The 27,515-nt window shown below is 37.9% G+C and overlaps 1 protein-coding gene across 1 annotated transcript in view; it reads right to left on the bottom strand.

Annotated features, from left to right (window-relative positions):
- Positions 1-27,515, bottom strand: part of ksr2 (kinase suppressor of ras 2) — a 298,317-nt gene that overhangs the window by 222,450 nt on the left and 48,352 nt on the right. Inside the window, 2 exon segments of the mRNA XM_052032133.1 lie at positions 6,621-6,771; positions 15,645-15,785. Of these exon segments, the coding sequence (XP_051888093.1) occupies positions 6,621-6,771; positions 15,645-15,785 (292 nt within the window).

A 27,515-nucleotide genomic window follows, 5' to 3' on the forward strand; every position in this document is an offset into this window, starting at 1 on the left:
TTCATTGGTAGAATAAGTCAATGGAACATGATTTAAGACTCTCAAGGGACGCAAGTAAAGATCCCCTGAAAGCAACTGTGAAGTGATAGGATGTTTAATGCAGATAACAGACAAGCATGTAGCAAAAGCAAAATGGTTTCAGTGAGGATTTTAAACTTTCATGTAGATTGGGATAAGTAGACTAGGTCAGAAATGTGGTGAATTTATTGAGCGTTTGGATAGATTTCTATGGCAATGTGTCCTGCAACCACAAGGAGGCAGATCAGATCAGGTTTGGTTATAAGTAATCAATCAGATTTAGTTAACAGACTATTTATGGTTTAGTTAATGCACATTTTCCTACGTGCAACCATGATCTGAGTTCAACATAGTGTTTGAAAGGGAGAAACTGAAAATGGCTACTTTATTTCTAGATTTGGGTAAGATTGACTTCAATGTTATGAAACAGTCTTCTCTTGTTTTACTCCATTTATGAGTAAAACAGGAGACAATATCTGGATGTTACTTTAAAAACAGTTTAATTCGATGCAGAACAAGTTTATATCCTTAAAGAGCAAATGTTCTAGATCAATTCTTCCCTGAAAAAAAACTTAGGTTGTTGAAGAGGTGAAGGACAACTTGAAAGTATACAGAATGGCAAAAGCTAGTGCATTTTCTGCATAATGTTGTTTGGAAAGATCATTAAGAGGATACAAGTCTCCCACCATCACCCCACTGTTTAATCACATTAATCTATCTGCTGGTTAATAACAATGTCCAAAGAGATTGTTCCTATTTTATCAAAAAGATTCCATGACAGTTCTTCTCAGTTTATATTCCTTATTCTGTTATAAAAAGGACCTGGTAAAGTTCTGAAGGTAGTGCTCATGTATTACCACTGGAGTTGGTCTCTTCAAGACTGAGCTGAAAAACACTGAAGAAAATACACTTCTTAAACAAAGCAATATGTATCTAATGTGAACTGATGATTGTTCTGTATAGTACCTTGCTCATGGAAAATAGTCTAACAATGTGATGATCACCATCATCTGGATTGACAAAATCTGTACTGGCACCCTCTAAGAAGCAATTCATTGTAATAAAGGTTAATTGCCAGGCTGGAGCTATGTTAGTTCACTGCAGCAGGGAACAAAAATTGTAGATTTACGTTCATAAAGGAGCACAATTTGCTTAAGGAAACTGTTGAGTCATTCACATAAGAATAATGTGCTGGAAAAATACTGAACCACAAAATAAGGGTTTAACATCTGACAAATTTATAATCTGTTGCACAGAGAAAGCATTCGCAAGCTTAAATGTCAGTTAGATCAAAGTAAATATTATTTTAGCTTTTGAAAGTACACCAATATTTAAATATGTTATCAGCTTTATTCTCAGTGCTGGAGATTCTGGTGTTCCAAGTTCACCACATATGTTACTCCATAATACCTGCCAATGGATCTAAGATATGCTTCCTCCCCCATTTTCATTGCTCCACTTTAAAGCAAGATCATTACCAGAAAGCAAGCAAACAGGCCTGCAGCCAGATTAATTGCTTGGTATGAGTGACCCAGTCTGATAAAGGTACCTGCTTGAAACATATTCCTTGGTTTCCCGGTGACCAACAGGCTAACCCATTGAATTGCTGAACTACACAGACCAGAACAATCATGTCTTCAAAAAGGTTTATCAATTGGTGCACAAAACTGTAAATGGTGGAAATTCCAAGCAAAGATAGAAAATACAGGAAGCACTCAGCTGAAAATGCAGGAAGCACCTAGCACCCTTCTTATGACCCTTCAAAAGGATCATAATAAGAGTCATTGACCTGAAACACTGTCTGTTACACTCTCCATTGATTGCTTAAGGAAACTGTTGAGTCATTCACATAAGAACAATGTGCTGGAAAAATACTGAACCATAAAATAAGGGTTTAGCATCTGACAAATTTATAATCTGTCGCACAGAGAAAGCATTCGCAAGCTTAAATGTCAGTTAGATCAAAGTAAATATTACTTTAGTTTTTGAGAGTACACCAATATTTAAATATGTTATCAGCTTCAGTCTGGCCTGCTCAGTGCTTCCAGCTTTTTCTGTTTTTGTTAAGGACTTAAAGGCCAGCAGATCTTCAACGGAGATTCGGCAACTGGCCTTAATACTCTGAGTTAGAAAGAAGAAATTAGCAAAGGTCCTTACTTGACTGCTATCCAATTACTTTGATTTGAAAGTTGATTATATGTTAGCCATTTTGTGCCTTTCCCAATGAAAAAGAATTTTAGGTCCTTGTCCTCAAGGCCTGACATGCACATTTCCATCCTAAGATAAACTCAAAGAAGTCAGAAACCTTCCCAGGAGCAGGGAAAAAGCTTTCTCTTGATTTTCAGAACATATACAGACCATGAAAGCAGGGCATCATGATCCTTCTGAATTTTTGGGTCAGAGAAGTTACCGTAGTGATAACTGGTATGTGACAGCCAAGCATTCATGGCGATGTCACTTTTTGATCTTTCACTGTCAGCTATCATTTTGATGCAGAATTCATCAAGTTTTTGGTTGTTCACTTTTTTTTTATTAGTGGCGGAACAGTGGTGCATCAGTTAGTGCTGCTGACTCACAGAGACCTGGATTCCATTCTGACTCCAGAGCTGTCCATGTGAAGTCTGTACATTCTCCCTGTGACCATATGCTTTCTTCCAGGTGCTCTGATTTCTCACACATTGCAAATACATGCTGATACTTTACTTGGCTACTGAAAATATACCCTTAGTGTAGGTAAGTGGCAAAAGAACCAAAAGGGAAAGCTGGTGAGCATATGCGAGAGAATATGTTGCGGAGTTACAGGGGAATAATGAAAGGGAGTATTGAAGTGATGGGGATTATTCTGCTTGGAGCGGGCATAGATTTGATGGGTCAAATAGCCTCTGTCCATGTTGTAATAAAAAATGTAAGGTATCTTCTTTATTAAAAATTAAACAATTTATCTGTTTCAAGTCAGTTGTTTTTTTTGGTCCAGTCAGTAAATAGCAATTTAGTGACTTTCACTAAATCTTTCACTTTACTGGAAAAGTCTTTAGAACAAATATGAGGCCTGGTTCAGAAATATTTAAAGTAGACCTGCCTGACCAGGTCCAAGCCCATGGCACCATCTACTGGTAGGTCCCCTTTAAGTATTTACTCCTCTAGTCTTCCTCAGAACCCCATCACCATACCACAGCCAAATGTGACCCCAAACCCTAAACACAACCACAGCTCAATCTCAAACCTCCCCCAATTTCACAGCTGATTGCAACCCAATAACCTGACTCAACCCTCAATATTCCAGACCCCACCCATGTGCTTTAGAATGTGACAGTGAACCCTCACTCAATACTTACACTGGAATACCTGGCATCCACTGCTTTAATTCACAAAAAGATTTCTAGGTCCCCATGTTCAAAGCCTAGTGTACACAGACATAAGCAATGGCCCATAAAGAAAGCTGTCAGTGGAGAAGGCAATGACAAAAATGGGAAATTTGACACTGTCAAAAGTATTTTTTGCTTCCCAATATGTCACTTGTCACATTTGCTAATGAGAGCTTATCTGTCACAAGCCAGTCATGTCTTTTTTGAAGACAAGTCAGTGAAATGACACCTGTGGCCTCATATGATGTTAAACGTCACCACTCTCCTGAAGCTTTAAACAAACAGAAAATATAAAAAAGGCATTCTTGCTTGAATGCCCAGAGAGAGTCATGACATCTATCACAGTGTCTGAAGCAATCTGGTCAAAGTGAAACTGCTACTCAGTCCTTCTTAAGACACATTATTTAGCAGTCGATGCCTAAGCAAGTGTCTTTGCAATACAAGTTTCATATGCTAGAATGGAAGTTGGCATTTCCCAGGAATAATGATTTAGGTATTTCAAGTTGTTTTCAACTGATTTGTACTTTAGAAAAACTGCTTAACCTTTGTTTGAGGTTGTACCGCATATGAGCAAATGCACAATCTAGCAATATTTATCAATTGATTGAAAGTACATTTAATTGCAGTGAAGATACTCTGTGGGGTTAGAATGTCAGAGATAACAGTAATTTGGAAAGAAGTTAGTGACAAAATATTCAATCAAGTGGTTTGATATGGTATCATAAACAATAGTTGTAAAGATATGTATTGCTACACTCTGCTAAAGTTATATCCCTGTACCAATGCCACTGAACTGCATCAGGCAGGACTCATTTTGAACCTGTAAATGCCATAAACCTTTTGAACAAAAGAAAGACTTGTATTTACATAGTGCCTTCTATGACTTCATGTCCTTTATGAGCAGGATTCTCCAAAACATGAGTCAACTAAGTTCTTTTAAAGTATTATCATTCTTCCAGAAATTATAATAAATAATTTGTGTACAGTGAAGTCCTGCAAACAAAAATGAGAAAGAGACCATATAATCTGCTTTAATAATAATGGGGGGGGGGGGTACAAGCCAGGAAATCAGAGAGAATTCACCATTGAGGTCATATCATAACATCTTTAACATCATGAGAGGACAGGGGAAATTTGGTTTTCTACCTCACCAAAACGACAGGACCTCTGAAAATGTAGCATTCTCTCAGCAGTGGAGTAGTACTGATTGTCAGCCTAAGTGTTGTAGCAGCAAGAACTGAACTCAGTGGTTGATTATTTTATTTCTACAACAATGCTGCAATTGTCTGAAATTTTAATCTCTCTCATTTCAAGTGGGCAACATCAAAGCTTGAACAACATGACAGCAATAATAATACTTAATGATAGCACACATGCAGAATGTATTCAGATAGCCTACTAAACATTGTGAAGAAATGTCAAGATGCATATACCTCTCTACCTGCAAGTTGTACCTCTCACCCTTTTTTCTAAACTGCTCCCCCTCCCACTCACCCACACACACCTGAACTTCAACCTTACAAACATGGCAGCCACAGAATTTCCTGAAAATTATTTATAATATTTTCCATATTCTTACAGAAAATAGATCAGCTTGAAATATAAGGAATAAAATTCTGCAAATCAATTAGCAAAAATGGTTGCAGTGAAGGAGAAGTAATCAATGAAATCAATTTAATGATAAGACAAATATAATGAGGAGTTAACAGAAGAGACTATGAAAGGAATTAAGAAATGGAGAAGCATTTAAGACTGTAGTAGGAGTTAAACAAGTCTGAGGATCAACAAGGGGGCAGGCCATATTAGATTTTGTACAATAATGAGTAATGACCCAGTAATGCTCACTTTCTCTTGAAGACTACACTGCTGTACACTGCTCCCCCTCCCACTGACTTCAATTCTACACAAGTATTACAAGCAGTGTACTTTCTTGTATCCTGAAACTTTTACCTGGATGTTTTCTCTCTAGCCTTATTGCTATGTAGGTCAAAGGTATACAAAAATACACTGGGAGCATGTTCATGTTTCCAATCTGCCCAAGCTCATAGTTGTTTCTTGTTTTCAATCTGCTGACAAATTGATGGAATCACATCATTTATTCTTGTTATCTATTGGGAACCTTTGCAAAGTATACGCTTACTTCTGCTGGAAAGCCTGTTTTCTGCATGAAACTTGCAACCGCAAGGGCTACTTGTGAAGTTTGAATTGGTTATCTGTGCTGCTTTCATTCACCCAATCACCATTAACAAAAGGATCGGATGTCTTGACTGCTGTTTAATTAAGTCAAACAAAATTTTCCACACAGAGCTATACTATACACAAGTTTATCACAAGCTTCTAGTTCTATATTTCTACACTTTATCCTTGTTTTGTCTTCAATGGTCTACACTTTTCCTATTGATGCCACACACACTCTCTCTCTATGATTATTCACACATTTTTTCTGCAAACTCCACAACATGCAACTTCAAAATGGTTGTGTAGTTTATTCCTTTTTTGTGCGGCTCCTTCAGTTTAGTTACTGCAGGTGCCGAGTATTACCGAATGTAGCTGCACAGGTTGTTAGGTCTTTATTCTCTCATCTCTCAATCTCTTTCTTTGTTTCTCTTTTTCCCAGGATTATTTGATTCTCAGGTCACTAGGTTTAAAAATCTCAAACTTGTGCACTTACCAGCAGTCTATGGATGTCAATGAAATGGGTAGACAGGAACCACAAGCTTTCATTATTGAGAGAGTGAGAGTGGAGATACTTCAAATTAGTTTCATTGGAAGCACCAAAGGGACAACAGTGGATCAATCAACTGGTTATATACCCTCCCCGATTTTCCTTTCTGTTGAAATGAATATTGCTAATCTACCAGTAATATTTCTACATGCACGAGTTTGGATAGGCTCTTCAACCAGAGGACACAATATTACCATGTATACTTTTCAGCATGTGCTGTTAGATAACTTCTGGGAACATGAAACTTCAGAGCGAATTTCCTCTCCCTCATGCAGGAACACTAATGCCAACTAGAGCAATTCATCTGCTGTTCTGGCTAAGATTAATTGCCTTAGATCAGTGAAGCAAGAAAGAGTGCTTTTACTCACTATACCTGAGAATCAAATTAATTTCATATTTAATTCCCTGCACAACACAAAGGTTTTCTGAATTTAAATCCGTTCCAAAATCCAACCATTCTCAATGTGCTCAGCCTGAGTACATTGCAGCCATGCACAACATGGTTTGCCCACCTGATTTATAAACACTTCGTAGGCAGGACAATGAAGCGTTTAATCTGGCACATTCCTCACTGTTTGTCCCATATTTCTTCACTGTTTCACATACTTCTTCATCGGTCATCTCTAAAAGGGCTTCTAGAGTCAGCTGATCAGGAGCTATGTCCTAAGGATTTTAACAGAAAGGTTAAATCATAAAGTGCAATTTGATGAACAATAGCACAAAGAATTAAGTATCAATGACAAAATGAAAAAACAGTTTACTTAGCTTATCTAGTCCATAACGGTGTTTAGCCACTACTTGAATAGTAGCCCTAATCCAATACTCCCATTATTGCCCTTCCCCTCATTCACCTGTTCTCCAAAAGGTTAACCACTGGGTAACATCTGAAAATGTAAGTGATTAGGAACACAGCCCTAACTAATTAAATTTTTGATTGTTATAAATGAAATCTGAATCATAGATCCACTATGTAATTGATCTTAGGGTTATGTGATGCATTTATATACACTTTAACCTTTGGTATACACTTGATGTAATGGCAAAAGGAAACCAGAAAATGTGTTTTTCTTGATCACGGGATGTGCTTTATTTCCTTGGTTACTGATTTACACAAGGAAAAACAATGGAATTCATCACCATGGGAATATTATGCAGAGGAATACCACTTGAAATCTGAAGCAAATCAAATGAAATCTCCTGCATAGTACATAACACCAAGGCAACTTCTAATCATACTCTGCATGGAGAACAGAGATGGATCTGGAAGAGAAGGAGATTTTTGAAGAAGAGAAGAATTTTGATGAAGAGCATAGGGGTTGGTCTAGATGGAGAGCGGGGAAGGGACTGGATGGAAAGTGAAGGCAGGGTTGGATGGACGGCAGGACATGGGACAGGATGGAGAGCAGAAGTTGTTACTGGATGGGCAGCAAGAGATGGGACTGAAGTGCATAGGTGTTACCGGACAGAATGCAAAGGGTGGAAGTCCATAGAGTGCAAGGGATGCAACTAGATGAAAAGCTGGAAATGGGATGGGATAGACAGCTGGAGCTTGGACTGAATGAAGCACATGGGCTAGGACTGGATGGACACCAGGGACAGGAGTGGATGAGGTCGAAAAGAAGGATTGTGTGGAGAGAGGGCAGAGGTCTTGATGAGAACAAAAGGGCTGGGGACAGAATTGGATGGAGAGCCAGTGTGGGTTGGTACCTCTCAATGTAAGAGCCAACTATCTCAGCAACCATTGTGCATGTGAAAGTTCCACCAACAAATACTGGACATAAACCTGGGAGACATATTATAGCCACCACACCAGCCTACTGTAAAGTAAAGATCAATATTGCCTAGGTACATCAAGGCTGTCTACTTTCACATCCAAAATATTGCTTGCATCCACCACCACCTCAACATATCTGCTTCTGAAGTCCTCATCCTTGTCTTGATTATCTCCAAAGTTAGCTATCCAGAGGTTCATTTGCGCCATTTCTCAAACTCCAAGCTCTGTAAACTTCAGCGCATTAAAATCTCTGCTACCTGTATCCTATCCTATTCTATGTCACATTCAATAATTACTTCTGTCCTTGAAGACCTTCAATGACCCAAATTGATTATGGATTGTTGTTAGTTCCCCTCCTTTTACAACATTGGTGGCTTTACCTTTAGCTGACACTTTGGAATTCCCTCCCTGACCCACAATTCTCTCCCCAATATCATGTGCCTACCAGGATTACCACAGTTTTCATAAATGGAGCTGTTTAGACTTCTGTTAATTATAGGTATCAAGGGACGTGTAGCTCAGGCACATAAATAGAATTGAGGTTCAGATTAGCTTTTACCAAACTGAATAGCAGAACTTGTTCACAGGGTTGAATGGTCTGTTCCTGTTCTAATATCCGTACATGCTGAAATTGGTAAAATAATTTTAGAAACAGACCGAAGAACTAGAAAAGGAGTACCACAAAACCAGCTCTGAGTTGTGTACTGATTCTCCACCAACGGTGTTCCTTCAAACAAAAATTAAATTCCCAAGGAAGTTTTCTCACTGAATCTATGGGAGCAAGTTATATTATGGAGAAGCAATGGACCTGCTAAAACCTGTGAAACCTTCAGAACTAAATCAGAACAGTTCTCTATCCGAAACTGATACGTGGCGCTCTCAGTTCAATACTGCCCTCTGCTGAATAATATAATATTTACACATTTCAGTTTAGGAAAACTCTTACTGAATTACATAAAATGAGTAAATAAGATGAACATATTTCTGTTAATCTATCTGTTATTAATAGTTCATTGGTTTTGACTTCTGGCTTGGTGTGAGTAAGCAAAGTATAAAGATAACATAATTAAAATATGTGGGCTTAGGAAGAAGTTACACAAATTTTCTAGGCTAATACCTTTCTATGTGTTAGGCATTGCACGAGGATTGAGAGGGGGGAATAATTTTCTTGAAAGAACCTCCTGCAGAAATACTATTTCCCCAAGATACACAAGATGTTGACTACAATAGAACAGACATTGCATTTAAAATTTGTACAAAGACATTTTTTTCCCCACTAGAGCTAAACTGAATCCAGAGGAGGATGGAGGATGGGGGATGGAGGCTGTTGTTCGTGGGTGGTTGGATTGGAAAGGTTGCAAGGTTACTTCTGTTGGGAGTGAGGGTAAAGGGAACACAAGGAACAACCAGGATCAGGTCTGGGGTTTGGGGTGAAGCACATTACAACAAGCTTTTTTAGGTAAGGGAGGGAAATTGATTGGTTCTGGGTCCAGCAGTGGGGCCCAAAAAACATTCAAAGTGCAATTGAGAGGTTGGAACCAAGGGACAATTAAATATCTTAATCTGGAGCTACCTATAGCAGGGTCCATGTGGAAGACTCCACACAATGCCTATGTCTAGGTAATCCCCTAAAAATCTTGTAGCAAACCAAACATGTCCTGTGAAGATTTGTTTTGTGATGAGTGGTGCATGTAATACAATTGGGAATACCCAATCATTACATATCAGCCAACTAAGCCACACTTCTCGCCCACCCAGCTTTTTACTGCTGGGTCCTGTTGTGGACTCAGAGTAATCTTCCCCGTGAGGACTTTGGGAACAGTTGGGAGGAATGTTTTAATGCTGACTCAACACAAGTTTGAACTAATTTTTTTTGAGGTCAGCAAGGAACAAGCCATTTTCTTCAGGATTGCAAAATATTGCCTGTTGCATCTCTCCTGAGCCAGAAATCAAATTAGTGTTGTTCAGGTGCCTGAACTGGGAAGATCAGAAGGGAACAAGGGCATCCTGTGCAAAAGAACCTACATCCCTTTTAAATAAGGAGTACCCCACTTTAAGCAACCCCATTTGAAGGATGTAGGTAAGGATTCACTGAAACTCTAAACATAAACTTACAAAATTCCCTTCATTTGAAGTAATTCCTTTAGATTGCAAAGTTGTGCATGTGACTCTGCCAGTTAAGAAAGGCAAGAGACAGAAGGATGAATTATTGTCCCTAATATCAATCTTGGTGGAATTATTAGTCCATAATTAAGGATGTAGTGATTGAACACTTTGAAATTTTCCAGCTGATCAGAGAAAGCCAGCATAGATTTGCAAAGGGTAATCAAGTCTGACAAATCTGGCTGAAGAGATGACTGAATGAGCTGCCAAATGTGAATTTCTTGAAGGTATTTAATAAAGTCCCTCTATAGAGACTGTCGACAAAGTATAAAGTTCATGGAATTGAAGCTAAAATCTTGACCTAGTTAGAGAATTGTCAGGAAGCAGAGAGTAAAGACAGTAAGCAGATAATCAAATAGGCAGCATGTGCCTAGCAGTGTTTTTGCAAGGATCTGCACTGATATCAGAAGACCTCCAGTAATTTAGAAAATACTGAGGTAATGGAATAGAAAGCCACATTTTCAAGAATAGCTGGAAGCATTAAATTACAAAGGGGTTTAATAGATGAAGCAAATGGCAAAACCAGTGGCAAATGGATTTCAATGTAGGTAAATGTGACACAATCTAAGTGGATAGAATAATATATTTTCTTAATGTTCAGAATCTAGAACCAACAGAATCTCAAAGAAACTTGACATCAATGAATATAAATGACTAAAATGGGCATGGTTGTAGTGCAGTAAATTATCAGATTAGTATCCCAGGAGCCTGTAGTAACCAATGCAGAGATCCAAATTTTATTCCCACAATTACAGCTGTCAAATTTGAATTCAGTTAAATAATCAGGAATATCTTTTAAAAAAAATTCTAGTCTTAGAGGTGGTGAGTACAATATTACAAGTTTGTTAATAAAAGCCATTTGGTTCACTGGCCTAAGTACTCCAGAAACACAGAAATGTGCTTAACTCTGATCAAGCCATTCAATTGTATCACAATTGCGACATTAAAATAGAGAAAGGGATCAATCTGGAGAGACCATCTTGCACCAAATTCAGACACTAAGTCAAAAAATCTGGACTTGGCAAAGTCACTCCCAGCCCAGATAAGCTTGCAAAGCGATCCTCTCAAACATCCAGGGACTAGTATCTAATTTGGGAGAGTGATCCACAGACTGGTCAACCAGTAGCCTAATAAAGATGTCCCCACATAATTATATCTTACAAACAGTGTGCCAGACTTCTTTATTACTATTCCTGGGTTCATCTTAAGCCACTGGTGGTGATACAGTGACATATATAGAAAGGATAAAGAAGCCTTGTAAGTCCTTAGGACAAATTCCAGACCCCCTGAAGTTTCAGGGCATTGGGTCAAATCTAGGCAAAAAAATCTTTCCCTGATTACCATTATCTGGCAATGTGAAAAATTGCCTAAAATCACCCTGTCCACAAAAAGTAGGACAAATCCAATGCATTTGATTATCACCTATCAGTCCATTCACTATCATTAGCAAAGTGATGGACTGTAGCAGCATTTACTATATTGTCCTCACTGATGTCTATTTTCAGTTTCAACAGTACCACTAAGTTCCAGGTTTCATCAAAGTCTTAATCCAAACATATAGCAAAGAGCTGAATTCCAGAGGTGAGGTGAAAATAACTGCCCTTGACATAGAACAATTACAGCACAATTCAGGCCCTTTGGCCCACAAAGCTGTGCCGAGCATGTCCCTACCCTAGAAATTACTAGGCTTACCCATAGCCCTCTATTTTCCTCAGCTCCATATACCTATCTAACAGTCTCTTGAAAGACCCTATCATATCAGCCTCCACCACCATTTCCGGCAGCCCATTCCACACACTCACCACTCTGAGTAAAAAAACTTACCCCTGACATCTCCTCTATATCTATTCCCCAGCACCTTAAACCTACTTCCTCTTGTGGCCACCAATTCAGCCCTGGGGAAAAGCCTCTATCTACCCTATCAATACCTCTCATCATCTTATACACCTCTATCAGGTCCCCCCTCATCCTCCATCTCTCCAAGGAGAAAAGGCCTAGTTCCCTCAACCTGCTTTCATAAGGAATGCTCCGCATCCCAGGCAGCATCCTTGTAAATCTCCTCTGCACCCTCTCTATGGCTTCCACATCTTTCCTGTAGCGAGGCGACCAGAACTGAGCACAGTACTCCAAGTGGGGTCTGACCAGGGACCTATATAGCTGCAACAATACCTCCCGGCTAGTAAATTCAATTCCCCGATTGATGAAGGACAATACACCATATGCCTTCTTAACCACAGAGTCAACCTGCGCTGCCACTTTGAGCATCCTATGGACTCAGACCCCAAGATCCCTCTGATCCTCCACACTGCCAAGAGTCCTACCATTAAGACTATATTCCGCCAACATATTTGACCTACCATTTGACATCACAGCAGCATTTGCCCAAGAGTGGAATTAAGGAGCCCTAGTAAAATGAAACCAATGGGCATCATGGAGAAAACACTCCAATGGCCAGAATAATTTCTACTCAAAAGAAAATGGATGTGATTAATAGAGATCAATCATCCTAGTCTCAGCAAGTTGCTGCAGGAGTTGCTCAAGGCATGCCCAAGGATCTTCACCTACTTCATCGACAATCTTCTTTCCACCAGATGGTTAGAATTGGATATTCACTGATAATTGTCCTATGTTCAATTCTATGCATAACTCCTCAAAGAATGAATAGTCCACACCTACATGCAACAAGACAACAATATATAGGCCCAGGCAGATAAGTGGCAAGTAACAATTGTATCAAAAAGTGCCAGACAATGACTTTTTCCATCAAAAGAGTCTGACTGCCTATCCTGGCCATTCAATGACATTATGATTGCCAATAAAGTCCTGGGAGTAAAGATTGCCCAGAAACTCAACTACATCAGCCACATAAATACTGTGGCTGTAACAGCGGATCATAGGTTGAGTATCTCATGGTGTGTTATCCACCACCCAGCACCCCAAAGCCTTTCCACCATCTACGTGATACAAGAACATTTTGGATGAGCATAACTCCAACACTCAAGATGCTCAACACCATCCAGGACAAGAGTTAGCTTGACTGACACCTCATCCATCAACATTCATTTACTCCAGTGAACCATGGCTGAAGTGTGTACCATCTACAAAGTGCACTTCATCACTTACCCAAGCTGCAACAACACCTTCCAAGCCCATGGCCTCTACCCCAAGAAATACAAGGGCAGCATGCACTTGAGAATACCACCACCTGCAGGTTCATCTCCAAGTCACACACCATCTTGACTTGGAAATATATTCCTTCCTTGTTGCTCATATAAATCCTGGAACTCCCTGCCCAACAGCACTGTGGGTGTACCTTCACCAGAAGACTGCAGCAGTTCAAGAAGATGGCTCACTACCACCTACTCAAGGGCAATTGTAGATGGACAATAAATTCCCACCTTGTCAGCAACACCCACTTTTTGAAAATGAATAAAAAAAAATTGTCCTGGACAGAATCAGGGAAAAAAAACAGAAAAATTAATGAATTGTTGGACTTTTTGTCTAGAGGACAAGTACAAGACAGCAGTTATGCTCAAGATGTATAAAGATTTGGTTAGGTCATAATAGAGTACCATGAGCATATCTGGGCAGCAACGATGGATATATTGACATTGGCAGGACTGCAGTATTGATTTATTGGAATATTACCTAGTCTTCAAGGGTTAAATTACAAGGAGGAATTATGCAAACTTGGGTCACACGCCATCTGTTGTCCTGACAGCTCCTACCACTCTGTAATAACTACTTACTCACTCCCCCAGTTATCCTAACCTCTTATGGAGCCTTGTTTTGGTATTCTACATCTCTTACTGAATGACTGACACAATAACATAAATTCCATACCCAATTACGGAGGTGTCATGCAGAGGCATGGTTGCCACAATGAACAGAGAAAGAAAATGAATCTTCAATCACAATGCAATGTTCCTGTTAGTTTTCCAGACATTAGTTTATTAGAGTAACAGCCAGACTAGGGATAGCCCATGACTGCCACCACTGAGAGAGAGCACGATATTAGAACAGGCCAGAGACGGAAATATATGGGGGAAAGAAACAAAATTGATGCTTCTATGCCAAAGCATATCTCAGTGGGCGCATTCACACACCACCTGATACTGAACCAGTTCAGTACAACAAGAGCAACTTATATAGTACCCTTTCACTAGTATATCACAAAATGCAGCATCATTGGCAGCAGCTTAGAAATTAGAAATTGAGCTCTAGGCAAAAAAATGAGAGAACAGCAGAGAAAAGTAAAGTTGATGAGACAAGTTTTCATGCTATAGAAAAATACATGGCAGTGGGATTTAGAAAGAAAATCCTATAAAACACATAATATACAATTAAAACAAGAATATACAATTATATAAAGATATAAATTTTACCACAAAAGCATTATAAAGCAAAATTTAACACGGTTTAATTTGCAGACATTTGTATAGGTAAAAGCAAAAAAACATGTAAAAGTGAAAAACATAAAAGCAGGGAATCTTACTGAAGGGAATTCCAGATCTTTGGGGCCCATTTAGTTGAAGGCATGGCCGCAAGTTATGAAACAATTAAAGCCATGTGTGTACTGGTGCTTGAAACTGGAAGAACATAAAGATTTTGCAAGGCTGAGGCAGTTAAAAAGATGGGATGAGACAAGTACATGGAAGGATATCAAAACAAAGATGAGAATTTTCCAATTCGTGTAACTGGCAAAGACTGAACTTATTGGCTTCAGTGTGACCAATAAATAGTTAGAGAAGTGTTTGTTGCGAGGTAGAGCTTAGTATTGACAGCACGAGTAAAACCCAATACATTTTTAGATGATGCAGCAAGGGGTTGTACGAAGATTAGAAACAGAAGGGGATCAAGGTTTGATCCTTGGGAGACTCCAGAGCTATTGGTGTGTGAACAAGAAGAGTTTTCAGATGATTCTTTGGTTATAATTAGCTAAATAAGAATGGCCACATAAGCAAAATACTCTGGATCCTAGAAACCAGAAATAAAACCTGACAAATGAAGTTCACGGTGTTCATAGGACTTTTAAACACAGCATTAGGGTGACACACAACACTGTTTACATGTCATTACAGTATTGGTTAACAGCTTCCAAATGTTTATATTCAACACATGAAAGATTGAGATTATAGAATAATGGTAGAAGAGGGAAAACAGAATTCTTCAGCCTTAGAACAGCAGAGTGTGCTAAGTGGAAGTAGCAAGGTGTAGAGGTTGGAGATTGGATACCAACATGAAGGAATTTTAAGTTTAGTGAATTCATCACAGAACAAGGAACAAAGTTATGACGTTCCAGCTTTCTACCTTGTGTAAAGTGTTCAAAGGACTTCCTGCACCAACATTTTTAATTTGAATTGCCTGTATCTCATAATTATTAGCAAGTTATTTCGGATCTACCTATGTTAACCAGACCCTCACTTATGAAGTGACGTTTAAAAAATATGAACCGGGCAAAATGCACACCTCTCTAAGTGACAAAGGAATTCAGATTACTAAAACCAATCAATCCTCTGCTATCTCAAACAATATACCTTTCTGACAGTCTTATAAGTTATTCAGAAATTATGGTTTAAGTACTTAATGCCAAAGTTACCTCTATCACTTCCTTCCGAATATTTACAATCCGAAACCAATGAACAAGGTGGGGAAATCCTTCTAGTTCAGCATTCCGTTCCTGCAGAGAAACTTTACGTTTACAGGAAAGCTGACGGCTGAAGTACTTCACAAGTTTACCCTAAAAGAGGGAAGAAAGACTATTAGAAAATAACAGTGAATTTATCTTACAAAAGATTATTTTACACAAATCTTTAACAAATCCAAAACAATACAATTGCCGGTTAAGACTCATTTTTGATCAGTCAATAGTGATTGCAACAAATGCACTAGTTTGTCACAGCCTTTTTTTACCCCCTCAGTTCCAAGCAATCTCCAACAAACCTCACCATCATAACCTATTCCCACATGTGGTTCACAATTTTGTATTTCAAAAAATAAAGGGCATTGTGTGTGAGTTTTATCAGAGACAGTTTAGAAATATAGGCAAGGTTACTTCAAAAAAAAATAAGGAATTACTTTTTAAACTATTTATACATAATACATACAGATAAATTGTGCAAGCCTGCATTTCACTTATATTGCATTATTCCCAGTTTTCAAAGTACAGTAAACTCTCCTTTATTGGGTATTTATGCATCCTGAATTCTCATACAACTGGAAAAAGTTTGTAAGAATATTAAGCAATTTCATAAACTCACGAAAGTTCTGTTGAACCTGATAAAATGCAATAGAGTATTCAGAACACAGCGAATAAATTGCATTGCTTTTTTGACATTTAGAATTAAGTGATTTTTGTTTAAGTGGGTGCCTAGCCCAGTCTAGGCTATGTGTAAAAGTCTATGCATAGCTTACATAAGATTGCTTTGTGTTTATGAAAACAAAACAATCTTATGTAGGGTGTGTATAAACTTATGAGATTGTTAAGAATTTTATTTCAAGTACTATGCAAAATAAGTTTGAAAAGACATTTTTAGTTTATTTATGTTTATAAATAAGGATTGTGCAGTTTGCAAGCTGATAAGCAGCAACATCCTTTTTCTTGCACTTCACATGATGGTGAGTACAGTCATTCATTTGAATTATTTTTGCTGTATTTTACATTAAAACCGTTTAGCCTTAAAATATAGAATTGCAGTGTAAAACATTGTTATTTAAAAGTTGACATGTAGTTCAACAAGTTATTTAAGGGTTTATACATAGAATACTAATGGGTAATGTACAATTAAGATTTTATTGAGCAATTCTCAAGCAACATATCCATGAATTTGCCCCCACCTCCCTACCCACCATTCCCCATGGATGTCGGATGGCTGAGAGTATACTGTATAGTGTTCTCTAAATGAATAAAGGGAGGCTATTACAATTGGCATGAGTTATTTAAGAGAATAAGGTTAATACTTCAGTATTAAAATGCAGTAAAGATCATAAACTAGCAATCATATAAAAAAGCAAAGTTATTGATTTAGAAAATGGTATGGACTCAATGAAAAATAAAAGATTGATAAGAATAAAGATGTCAATTAGATTTTCCTTATTTAGGGTTATATGTTAAATTTGTATGAATATGCAATGCAGAATTATTTGGACAGTTGTATGGAGATGTATCACAAAGAGGTAGTAAGATGAAAAAGTTATTCTATTTAATTAAAAGTTGGATTTAAAGAGGATTAAGATATGTTCAGGTCTCCAACCAATGTAATTTGGTATGATTATAAAGACATTGCCACATTTATACTCACAAACTGAATTGTGAATGAATTACCATTATTTATTCTCCTCGTTAAACAAGGCAATATTTATTAAGAGTGATTTTATTACTGGAGTCTAATCAGACAACATGGCTCAATATTTCAAAATGCAAAAATCTGAATAAGGCCAGAGAAATGAAAATAATTGAAAGAAATGTTTAATAAGTTCTGCAATCTCATTTTGGACTTACAAAAAAATTAATTCAGAAAAATTAAGAGAAAAATTGAATCTTATTTCAGAATTTATATTTACCCATCATTGAAATACAGCGAACAAGCCTCAGAGCACCACCTACTGAACATTGGCTAAATCAGTGGAAAGTAAATGAATTGTTAGTTTAACTGCGGCAGAAAAGTGTGAAAGAAAATGTGTGACAAAAATATTATGTAATAGGAATGTGTTCTAGGATGTGTTACTTGACAGGAAGAATCTTCACGTGCAAGACAAATAGTGATTTGATATTTACAGCTCTCCCAAAAGCATAAAAAGCTAAGTAGCTTATGATCAGCTGAAGTCTCAGAAATGAGATCACAAAATGCTGGAGGACTGACAAAGAGATTACAGAGTATTGGAAATAACAGATTTGATGCATTAAGGGTGGCTGGATCTCAGTTTTAAGGAAGTAGAGTCGAATAGCCTTGATGGGGAAAGAACCAAGGAGGAAGGAATCCAAAATTCCTTCGGTCCCTCTTGAATTATCAACTTCCAACCAACCCATCATTTACTACTTATTGCCGGCTCCTTTTTATAGCCCTCGAAATTCCATTCCACCACATTCCCCAAACTCAGCCAAATCCTGTGCCTCAGTTCTTATACAAAATATTTACATTTAAATGTTATACTTTTTAAAATAAATAGGACAGAATATCACCAATGGAGTGTGTATACATTATACTAATACGAATTCCCACTTTGCAACACATGAGCAGAAGTAGGACATTTAGTGCACTATTAGAAAGTTTGCTAAATTATAGAAATTTTTCCAAACAAACCAAAATGATTTTCATATGTTCATTATTCACATAATTTTCAATTTCTTGCATCTGCAAAAGTCCTTACAATCCTAAAACTGAGATTTTTCAACTAAATTTTCAACAGCAACAAAAGCATTTTCAATAGCAACGATAACATTCTCTATAGTGGGAAATGGACAGTCAACAGGTCAAGACCCTTCATCTGGACAGTCGACTGTCCATTTCCCTCCATGGTAGATGCTGCCTGACCCACTGAGTTCTGACAGTGCTTTGTGTGTTGCTCCAGATTCCAGCATCTGCAGTCTCTTGCGACTCTATAAATGGCATTTACATCCAGGTCAAAGTTAAAATCCTACTCCAGAGATAATGGGACTAAATTTGTTGACAAAACAATGATAAGCCACATGTTGCTATTAGTTTATAAAAAGGTCCAGCAGTTTGTAGTGAGGAAGAAATACAAATGAGTTCCAGCTGGTACAAAATGTTCTACAGTTTATACCAGTCTTCCGTTGACTTCTAAATGAACAGGAATCTCACTGCTAATCTCTCTAAAATTTTGAACCGTGGTACTAGGTTTTGCTTAGTCAATATGAAAGTTAGAGCTAGGATTACACAATGCAAGGATCATTTCATATGTTACTATATTTCAGACAAATAATTGCCAACCTTTATCTTTTCTTACTTATTAATTTTGTGGGATCTGGGTGTCATCAGCCAGCATTTATTGCCCATCCCTGTTGTGAGAAATCCACATGGCTGTCACGTGACAGTAACAACACTGACCCCCGCTGACTGGAGGACAGCATTGCTCCTCTGATTGGAAGTGATACTACTGTCAAGCAAGGTGCAACTCCACCCATCCCTCAGGTGTGAGAATACCTTTTGTCTCTGAACTTGCCTGACCATTGGCTCATTTAAATCACAACAGTGAGGCTCCACCCAGCCTCCTAGCACCATAAAAAGGGCTGCAATCCCCTAACCCTTCCTCTTTTGACGACCCCAGGAGTAGTGAGACAATGCTGCAGAGATCACTGGTAAGAGTGCATCACCATGTGGTTTGGGAGCCTTTCACTCAGATTCCAGGCAGTCTTAGAGCCAATGCTAGTGTGGGTCAAGCATTGAAGTATTATATCCTGAAGTTGTACATTGTTATTGTGTGCGTGTGCACTTGTATCCTATCCCAGTTGGAATTTCCCCCTCACGTTCGTGGTCTCCTGCATGTATGTGAGTGTGTCTATTCCCATCCATTCTGTCCCTGCGTTTGCCTTTGTGATTAAACTAGTTTTGATATCCAAAGCTTGTGTCCAGAGTCCTTGATCCTTAAGACTGAAAAGAAACATTTCACACAACAATCCCAAACTTCCTTTGAGAAGGTGATGAGCTGCCTTTTTGACCCCTACAGTCTTCTGGTGAAGGTACTCCCACAGTGCTGTTGAATTCCTGGTCAATGGTGATCCCCAGAAGTTAGACGATGAAGGACTCAGTGAAGGTAATGACACTACATTAATGGTAGGTGGTTGGCCACTGTCATTGGAGATGGTCATTGCCTGGCAGTTTTGTAGCATGAATATTGCTTGCCATTTATCATACATGCCTGAATATTATCCAGGTCTTGATTCACACAGGTGAGGACAGCTTCATACTGCTGGAATTTTTCTCATTGTCATATGAATGCCAGTGTTGTAACTGTAGTGGAACATTTTGGCTGGAAGTGCATCTAGTTCTGGAGCATAGGTCTTTGGAACTACAACCAAGATATTCTCTCAGTTTTACTTGATATCACATGCAATAAATTGAATTATGGGAAGACTGGCTTCTGAGATGGTGGGGATCTCAGGAGGAAGCCAAAATGGATCATCTATTTGACACTGATGACTAAATATGATTGTGAATTCTTCAGCCTTGTCTTTGGCCCTCACATGTTGGGTTCCACCATTGTTGAGGATGAGGATATTCTACTGACAAGCTACCTGAATGGTGAGGACTTGACAGATGGGATATAATGCGAAAAAAATGTGAGGTCATTTATTTCAGTATATGAAACAGAAAAGCAGAGTATCTTTTTAAATGATGACAGATTGTTCAAAGGGTCCTTGGTGCCCTTGTACACAAGTCAATCAAAGCTAACACTTACAGGGCTCAACAGGATGGATATGGGAAGGATGTTTGCCCTGGCTGAGGAGCCTCAGTCTCAGAATAACGGATAGGCCATTTATGCCTAAGAAGAGAAAAGATCTCTAACCAGGACATTATTGAATATACAGAGAAACACAAAGAGCCACGGAGAACTGCCTGAATATGTGCTGCTGGCTTATTCAATCAACTAACTACATCTGCACATATACATTTGATATACATGTATGACACGTCATTCATTTCCATTCACTTCAATAATCTAAAGTGATAAATTGTGTGATATTTTCACAAAACATTAAATGAAGACTCCAGCTGACTGTGCAAGGAAAAGATCTCGTAGTATCACTGAAGAAACACAAAAGGATATTTTCTGTGGTCATGATCAGGCTTTATCATTCAATGTGATAGTTACATCAGATACCATGAAAAGAAGTGATTTTTGTGAACTTTGCTTTGCACAAATTGCATACATTGGAAACATGCAAGTTACTGAATCATTGACCTGAACTTTCTATGAAGCTTCTGAACATCTTTTGAATGCACAAACAGAATTTCAATTAAAGAAGCAGAAGAGGACCAAACAGGTTTCAGTTCAGTAAGTTTTCTTTCATCAAAAGTGGCCCCAATAAACCCAACTGAACCATTCCAAATTGAATTTAAAACTGTTTTGCAAATAAAAATTCTTTTATACTCCACTGGGTGGCACTAAATAACTTCTCCACCTCTACCAAACTGGCTAAAATTCTCTGCAGCATGCAGAATGTGAGCTTAACACATCTTAGAATTATAGAATAATACAGTACATAAGCCTATTTGGACCATTGTATCTTTAAAAGAGCCATCTGATCAGTTTTAACTCACTTATTCATTCCCCATAGCTCTCTAAATATTTCCTTTACAAGTATTTTTTTAAAATTTTATTTACAGCGTGGTAACAGGCGCCTCCGGCCCAACAAGTCTGCGCCACCCATTTTAAACCACAAATTAACCTACCTGTACATCTTTGGAACGTGGGAGGAAACCGGAGCACCCGGCGGAAACCCACGCATACACAGAAGAATGTACAAACTCCTTACAGACAGTGACAGGAATCGAAACTCGATCGCTGGCATTTGTGCAATTCATGTACAGTTTTGTTTTTCAGGTGGGTTCATTATGATACTTTGGTCAATTACATTAAGTTTATTACAAACCGTCCTGCAACTGAAAACTTTCTTTATTCATTTTATCAAATCTGTCAAATCTTCCATTAATCTTCTTTATCTACAAGGAAAACAATCCTAGCTTTTCTAATCCCTCCATATAACTATTTTTTCCTCTCCTCTGGTACTATTTTAATAAATTTCCTCTACATTTTCTTTCAACTTTCTTTCTGAACTTTGAAAACCATGTGGTACTTTATCAAACACCCTCGTAACTACAATGCTCCAGCTGGGAAGTAACCACTATTTTACAAATATTCTTCTATGCCTCTATTATTAACATCAAAGATGTCACATGCCATTTTAAACAACCATCTCAAATTGCCATATCAACTTTAAAAACCTCTTCCTCTCTGCTCCTGCATCCCCTTTATATTTGTGCAATGTGATCATATTGGCTCTTAATCTTCCTACCAAAGTGAACCAGTTCACAATTCTCTGCATTAAGTTCCATTTCAGATGTGTCTGCCCATTTCACGTCTATCTTCTCCGGATGACTTCTACTATCTTCCACACTGTTTACTACATTTCCAAGTTTTGTGAACTCTGCAGAATTTAACATGTGCCAATACACACGTCTAGGCCATTAATAAATAACAACAGGATCAATAGTTGCAATATTGAACTCAGATAAAGCTACATACTTTTCTACAGTATGATCACTGCACTCTTTATAGCCAAATTTGTATCTACATGAAACTGCATGAACTTCGGTTTTACCAGCAAGTCAATGATGTGGTACTTTATCAAAAGTCCACATATACATCAGTTCCATCATCCTCATTCACTCTTTATATAACTTCATGAAAGAACTCAATCACATTAACCAAATACAATTTATATCTATTCAGTGATGTCTTTTACCTTAGCACCAGGAAAGCAACATTCTGTTATAGACCCAGGTTAGCAATTGCAGAAAAGCAAGTTTAGAACAGCAAAGTGTGGGAATGAAGTGCCCATGGGGGGGGGGGGGTCACTGTCACTGATACCCTTATGGGCACTGCATTCTAAAGGGTTCTCCATGTACAGCTATTCCCTCTGCAGTGACATGGATACACTGTAGACTAGAATCTCCTGAGGGCGTCACTCCTGAAGGATTCCTGTCTCTTTTACTCTGCCAATAGCCAACTTTTGAATTTTCAATAGTTTCAAGTTGCCCTGCCTCAATATGTGCTCCAGGAAATTCTCATCTTAGTCATTTTGTTTTTAAATCTTCACTCAACAGCAACCATCACATGAAGCATTCTGGAGTTCCCACATGGAAAAGAGTTTGTAGGCAGGATGGGTTTAAGCTGTTCCATTATTTTACCCAAAAAGTAGGTATTCACATTTTATACATTTGTGTATGTTGTGAAATTTATACTGTAAGTCCTATTGTTATTTATATTGATAATTGTTTAATTAATTTGAATCCTTTTAATAGTGATATCATGTACTTAAGTTCATTTTAATTTTATCCTCTTGGATCTCGTTAATTACTTCAATTACTTATGCATTTACTTTTACTTAGTATAACGCTTTGATTTAAATTACATCACCTTGTTCCAACAATGCATTGATTTCTCGACCAAATTCCCATCATTAGTTCATTTAGCATATTCACACAGTTCTTGCCTAATTCACAGTGAATTCCCATTGAGGCTGTAGTTTCACTTTCTTTTGTAATAACCTTCAACAAAATTGTCTGATATGTTTTCCAAAGGTGACATTTAAAAGGAAAAACTCCCAGTTTGGAATAAAGGGAGAAATGTATCTTATTGAAATTTACAAGCCATCAATGAAATCATAGCAATATGCTGTTTTTAAAGTGCATCACAAAGCCCATTTGTTAGCTTTTGTAAAAATAACATTCATTTTTATAACATATCTGCAATATGCACCTTTTAAAAAAAAACATCGTCTCCATTGGGTATTAACTTGTAGTAGAAGAGCCAAAGGATAGTATACAAGAGACATTTCTGAACAGCTTTGGCTGTTCTGTTGTTTCTCCACCCTGGGCTCAGCGTAATTTGGCAGTGACCTATACATAATTCCTCAAACTTTCTGGTAAAATGTAACACATCTGCTAGAAAGTTTTGTCAGTGGGGTGATGGGGGATGGGAAGGACTAGAGGAGCTTGTTGATCTACTATGCCATGCAGCTGAACACTAACATTTGAACATTCAGATATTTTGCCTGAAATAAATTCATCTCTATGTACAAATGCTGGAGGGAATTCTGTCAGATGCTCATTGGTCTTTAATATCTAGTATCTGGTCACTATATTCTACCAGCAGCAAAGTTGAAGAGGCTGCAGGTTCAAAAGTCAAGTGAAACATAGAACAACTCAAGGAAGATGACAGATACAATCACCATTTTATACCAGTGATTCCTATATTGCTCTTGATCAAAATGTGCTCTGCTGCACTGTCCTTAAAGACTGCCTCGTCCATGATGGCTTTCTGGTTTAAGGCCAAATAATCTGCTATACTTAAACATCCAGCAATGACTAGCAACACATTTAATTCTACTAATAAGCTTAAAACAAGTCACTTCAGATTTATTTTATGTATTATCTCCAGTATCATCAGAAGAAATAAACTTTTGTAATCTAGTAAGTATATTTAAACTGGAATTGAAGAGATTGAAGAGAAAAAGATAAACAAGAAAGCCTATACAAGTGAAATTAGAAACCTACTTTGCAACTTGAGCAGGACTTATAAAATAAGTGCTGACTTCCTGATAAAAATATCTTTGTTAGTCTAACAATAAAGACAATTCAAAGCAAAATCTAAACTACATCTTCAAACGCTGCTGCACTGAATGGACCTCATCTAACAAACATTTATAAAGCAGAAGATGAAGTTTCACATTCCAATTTATAAATGAACCAGAGAATAGTTCATTTGCATTTTCCACTTTTAGCATGGAAGATACAGACTTAAAACTGAATTTGACCACACTCCTTTGGGATGCAACAACTCAAAAATATGAATTCTTGGAATTAAGATGTCGGAAAAATGTTACTGCTACAGAAAGACTAAGTTCCTCAAAACATATGGAATTGAGGGGAAATGAGTACCTTGTATAATTATTACCTTCTGGATTAACATTAGCTGCAGCAGTAATAAATCAATATTATATAGAACAGAAAAACAGCTGTAAAGGAAAATAATCTGGTGGCCTAGATAAATGTGGTGCATTACTTGTCAGCCGATACTACTGTGCAGCAACTTGTTATATGTTTACTTTCTTCTAATTAAGGATCCAGCTCACAGCAGTGGTTTTGATATTCAACAACCAATTGTTTGAGTGAAGCTGGGAACTCATTGAGGTTTATACAATGATTCTCAATTGACCAAAGCCCTCTGTTGAGATTAACCAAACTATAGTCATGTTTAGCTTTGCAGCAGTGAGTCAAATAAACACCAAAGTAATCACAGCACATGCTGTGCTGATCTTCGCGTTGATGCTGAAATGACCGTTCACATCTCCACCTCCTTTATTACAACTGCTGTGACACTGCACCCCATAGATTTCACACCAAATCCAAAATTTCACTTTCAGAGTATATGCAGTAAGAAGAGTAAGAGCTCTATTCATACTGAACTAGATACAGCCAAATCTAGTTCTTAGTCAGAAGAGGGAAATTCCAAATCTCTCAAATCTCCCTTTAGATAAAAAATTCTTTCAAATATAGTGCTACACAGGAGGTTTTTTTAAAACTGTTGTACTTCCTCTCTTGGATTATTAACCACAATCACATAAGTAATATATATTTAAATCATTTCTTTGATTTTTTTTACAGCTTTTGGAGGTAGTCTTTTTGGACTCACAAAACATAACTAATTCAATTGGCAAAAGTTAAATAGCACAGTTTACAATGAAATGAGCAGTTTCCCAACAGTCCCATATGGAATTACCCAAACTAAATGTAGGAGATGCATTTTTGCTGCAGATTCATAAAGCTAGAGTAGAATGAAGCAATGCTTAAAATGTTCACTCTGGTTTTAATTATTTTAATATCAGGAGTGAAATCTAAGCCATCATTCACAATAAATGCCACCATAAGTTGTACATCAACGACTGGGGTCAAACACAAAGTCAAAAACACCAGTACTACTCAAGTACATTGTGTCTAAACAAGTAAGATAAGAGATAAGATTTCTTTATTAGTCACATGTACATCAAAACACACAGTGAAATACATCTTTTGTGTAGTGTTCTGGGGGCAGCCCGCAAGTGTCGCCACACTTCCGGCACCAACATAGCATGCCCACAACTTCCTAACCTGTTCGTCTTTTGGAATGTGGGAGGAAACTGGAGCACCCGGAGGAAACCCACGCAGACACGGGGAGAACGTACAAACTCCTTACAGACAGTGGCCGGAATTGAATCCGGGTCGCTGGCGCTGTAAAGTGTTACACTAACTGCTACACTACCGTGCCAAGTACTGGTTTCACATCAATTGGATTTTCTTTTGGTTTTCAAACAAATATAGAACAGTACAGCACAGGAACAGGCCCTCAGCCAATGATGTTACTGATAAAAACAAAATAAACTCCTTCAAAAACCTTGTTGGAAAAATTGCTTTTTTGTTTTCTGATAAAAACTCCATGTCGTCATAAAGGCCAACCTTGTAGAATTTCCCTTTACATTGATTTTGCCTTAATAATGACACAAGCAGCTTTCAAAGTGTACATAGAGACCTAACTAATCCCATTTGTTTGTAGGGTGCATCAGTGACTTGACAATGTTGACCCAGCAGACAGTAGTAAATTTTAATAAGGTAATATAACATTGATAAGGTAATGTTTTGATTACCACCAATTTTAATTTAGTTATACTTCACTTCCTTCACTGAAGTTTATTTTTAAATAACCAGAAGTACCCAATTGCAATAAAACTAAAAAAACTCCAAAACTGAGGCAAAATAAAAACTGAAAGATGCAAACCCTTCTCGTCAACAATGCACTCATTACAAATTGGATTTACTGTACAAGCCTACTTTTTTTCTGTTCTAATCAAGCTGAACATAAGTAGCATTAAAAGCTTGCTTCTGACTGTGACTTGGTGACATTGAATATCATGTCTAAAACATCCCAGTTCAGCATATCTGATTTTGCAGTCTGTTGACTGATCCACAATCAGAGGGCGAAGAGCAAACTAAGGACAGATGTCAATATGTATTTCGGTACACAGAAGATAAGCGGCTGGAATAGCTTGTCAGGAAAGATGCACGAGACCACAACATTGGATTCATTTAAAAGAAAACCACTTGCTCGAATGGTATCAAACTGGTTGATAGCCCTACTTCATCTAAGTATATTGTGTATTTGAAATACCATCCAATTTTATTAGAAATCTGGGACACATTTTTTAATTGGCTGTTGGAAAGCTGCTGACTTGCAGTGGAGTGAATTGCAGTTGGCTTTGGAGGACAGTCTTGAACAACTCTGGGCCTGGAGTGTCTGCCTTTGAATTACACTGCCTTGTGGTGAGCTGACAGCTAATTGATTTGCAACTGTGAAGACATTAGCAGAATGACAGGGTGAGAGCATGAATGCTGTCATTCTGAGAGAGATCATCAGGTTTGTGGTCTACAACCCTACCAATGGTATGGAGGACAGATTATCAGGCTGTCATGACACCCATTGAATGCTGGTATCCTGAGCTGTGATCCAGAGCTGTCTAAGCTTACAAACTGAGCTTGCATTCAGATGTTGTATGACTTCCAGATGTTCTGCAATAGAAACCAAAAATAAAATTGGTTGGTAGACTTTGCAAGTGTTGACATGGAGCTTGCTATCACTTCTATGCTGAAAAGTATGGGCTCAAGCCTTCAAATTAAGCCATGTACAAGGTAAG

Source organism: Pristis pectinata, chromosome 17, assembly GCF_009764475.1.
Source record: "Pristis pectinata isolate sPriPec2 chromosome 17, sPriPec2.1.pri, whole genome shotgun sequence".
In the NCBI taxonomy this organism is placed as follows: Eukaryota; Metazoa; Chordata; class Chondrichthyes; order Rhinopristiformes; family Pristidae; genus Pristis; species Pristis pectinata.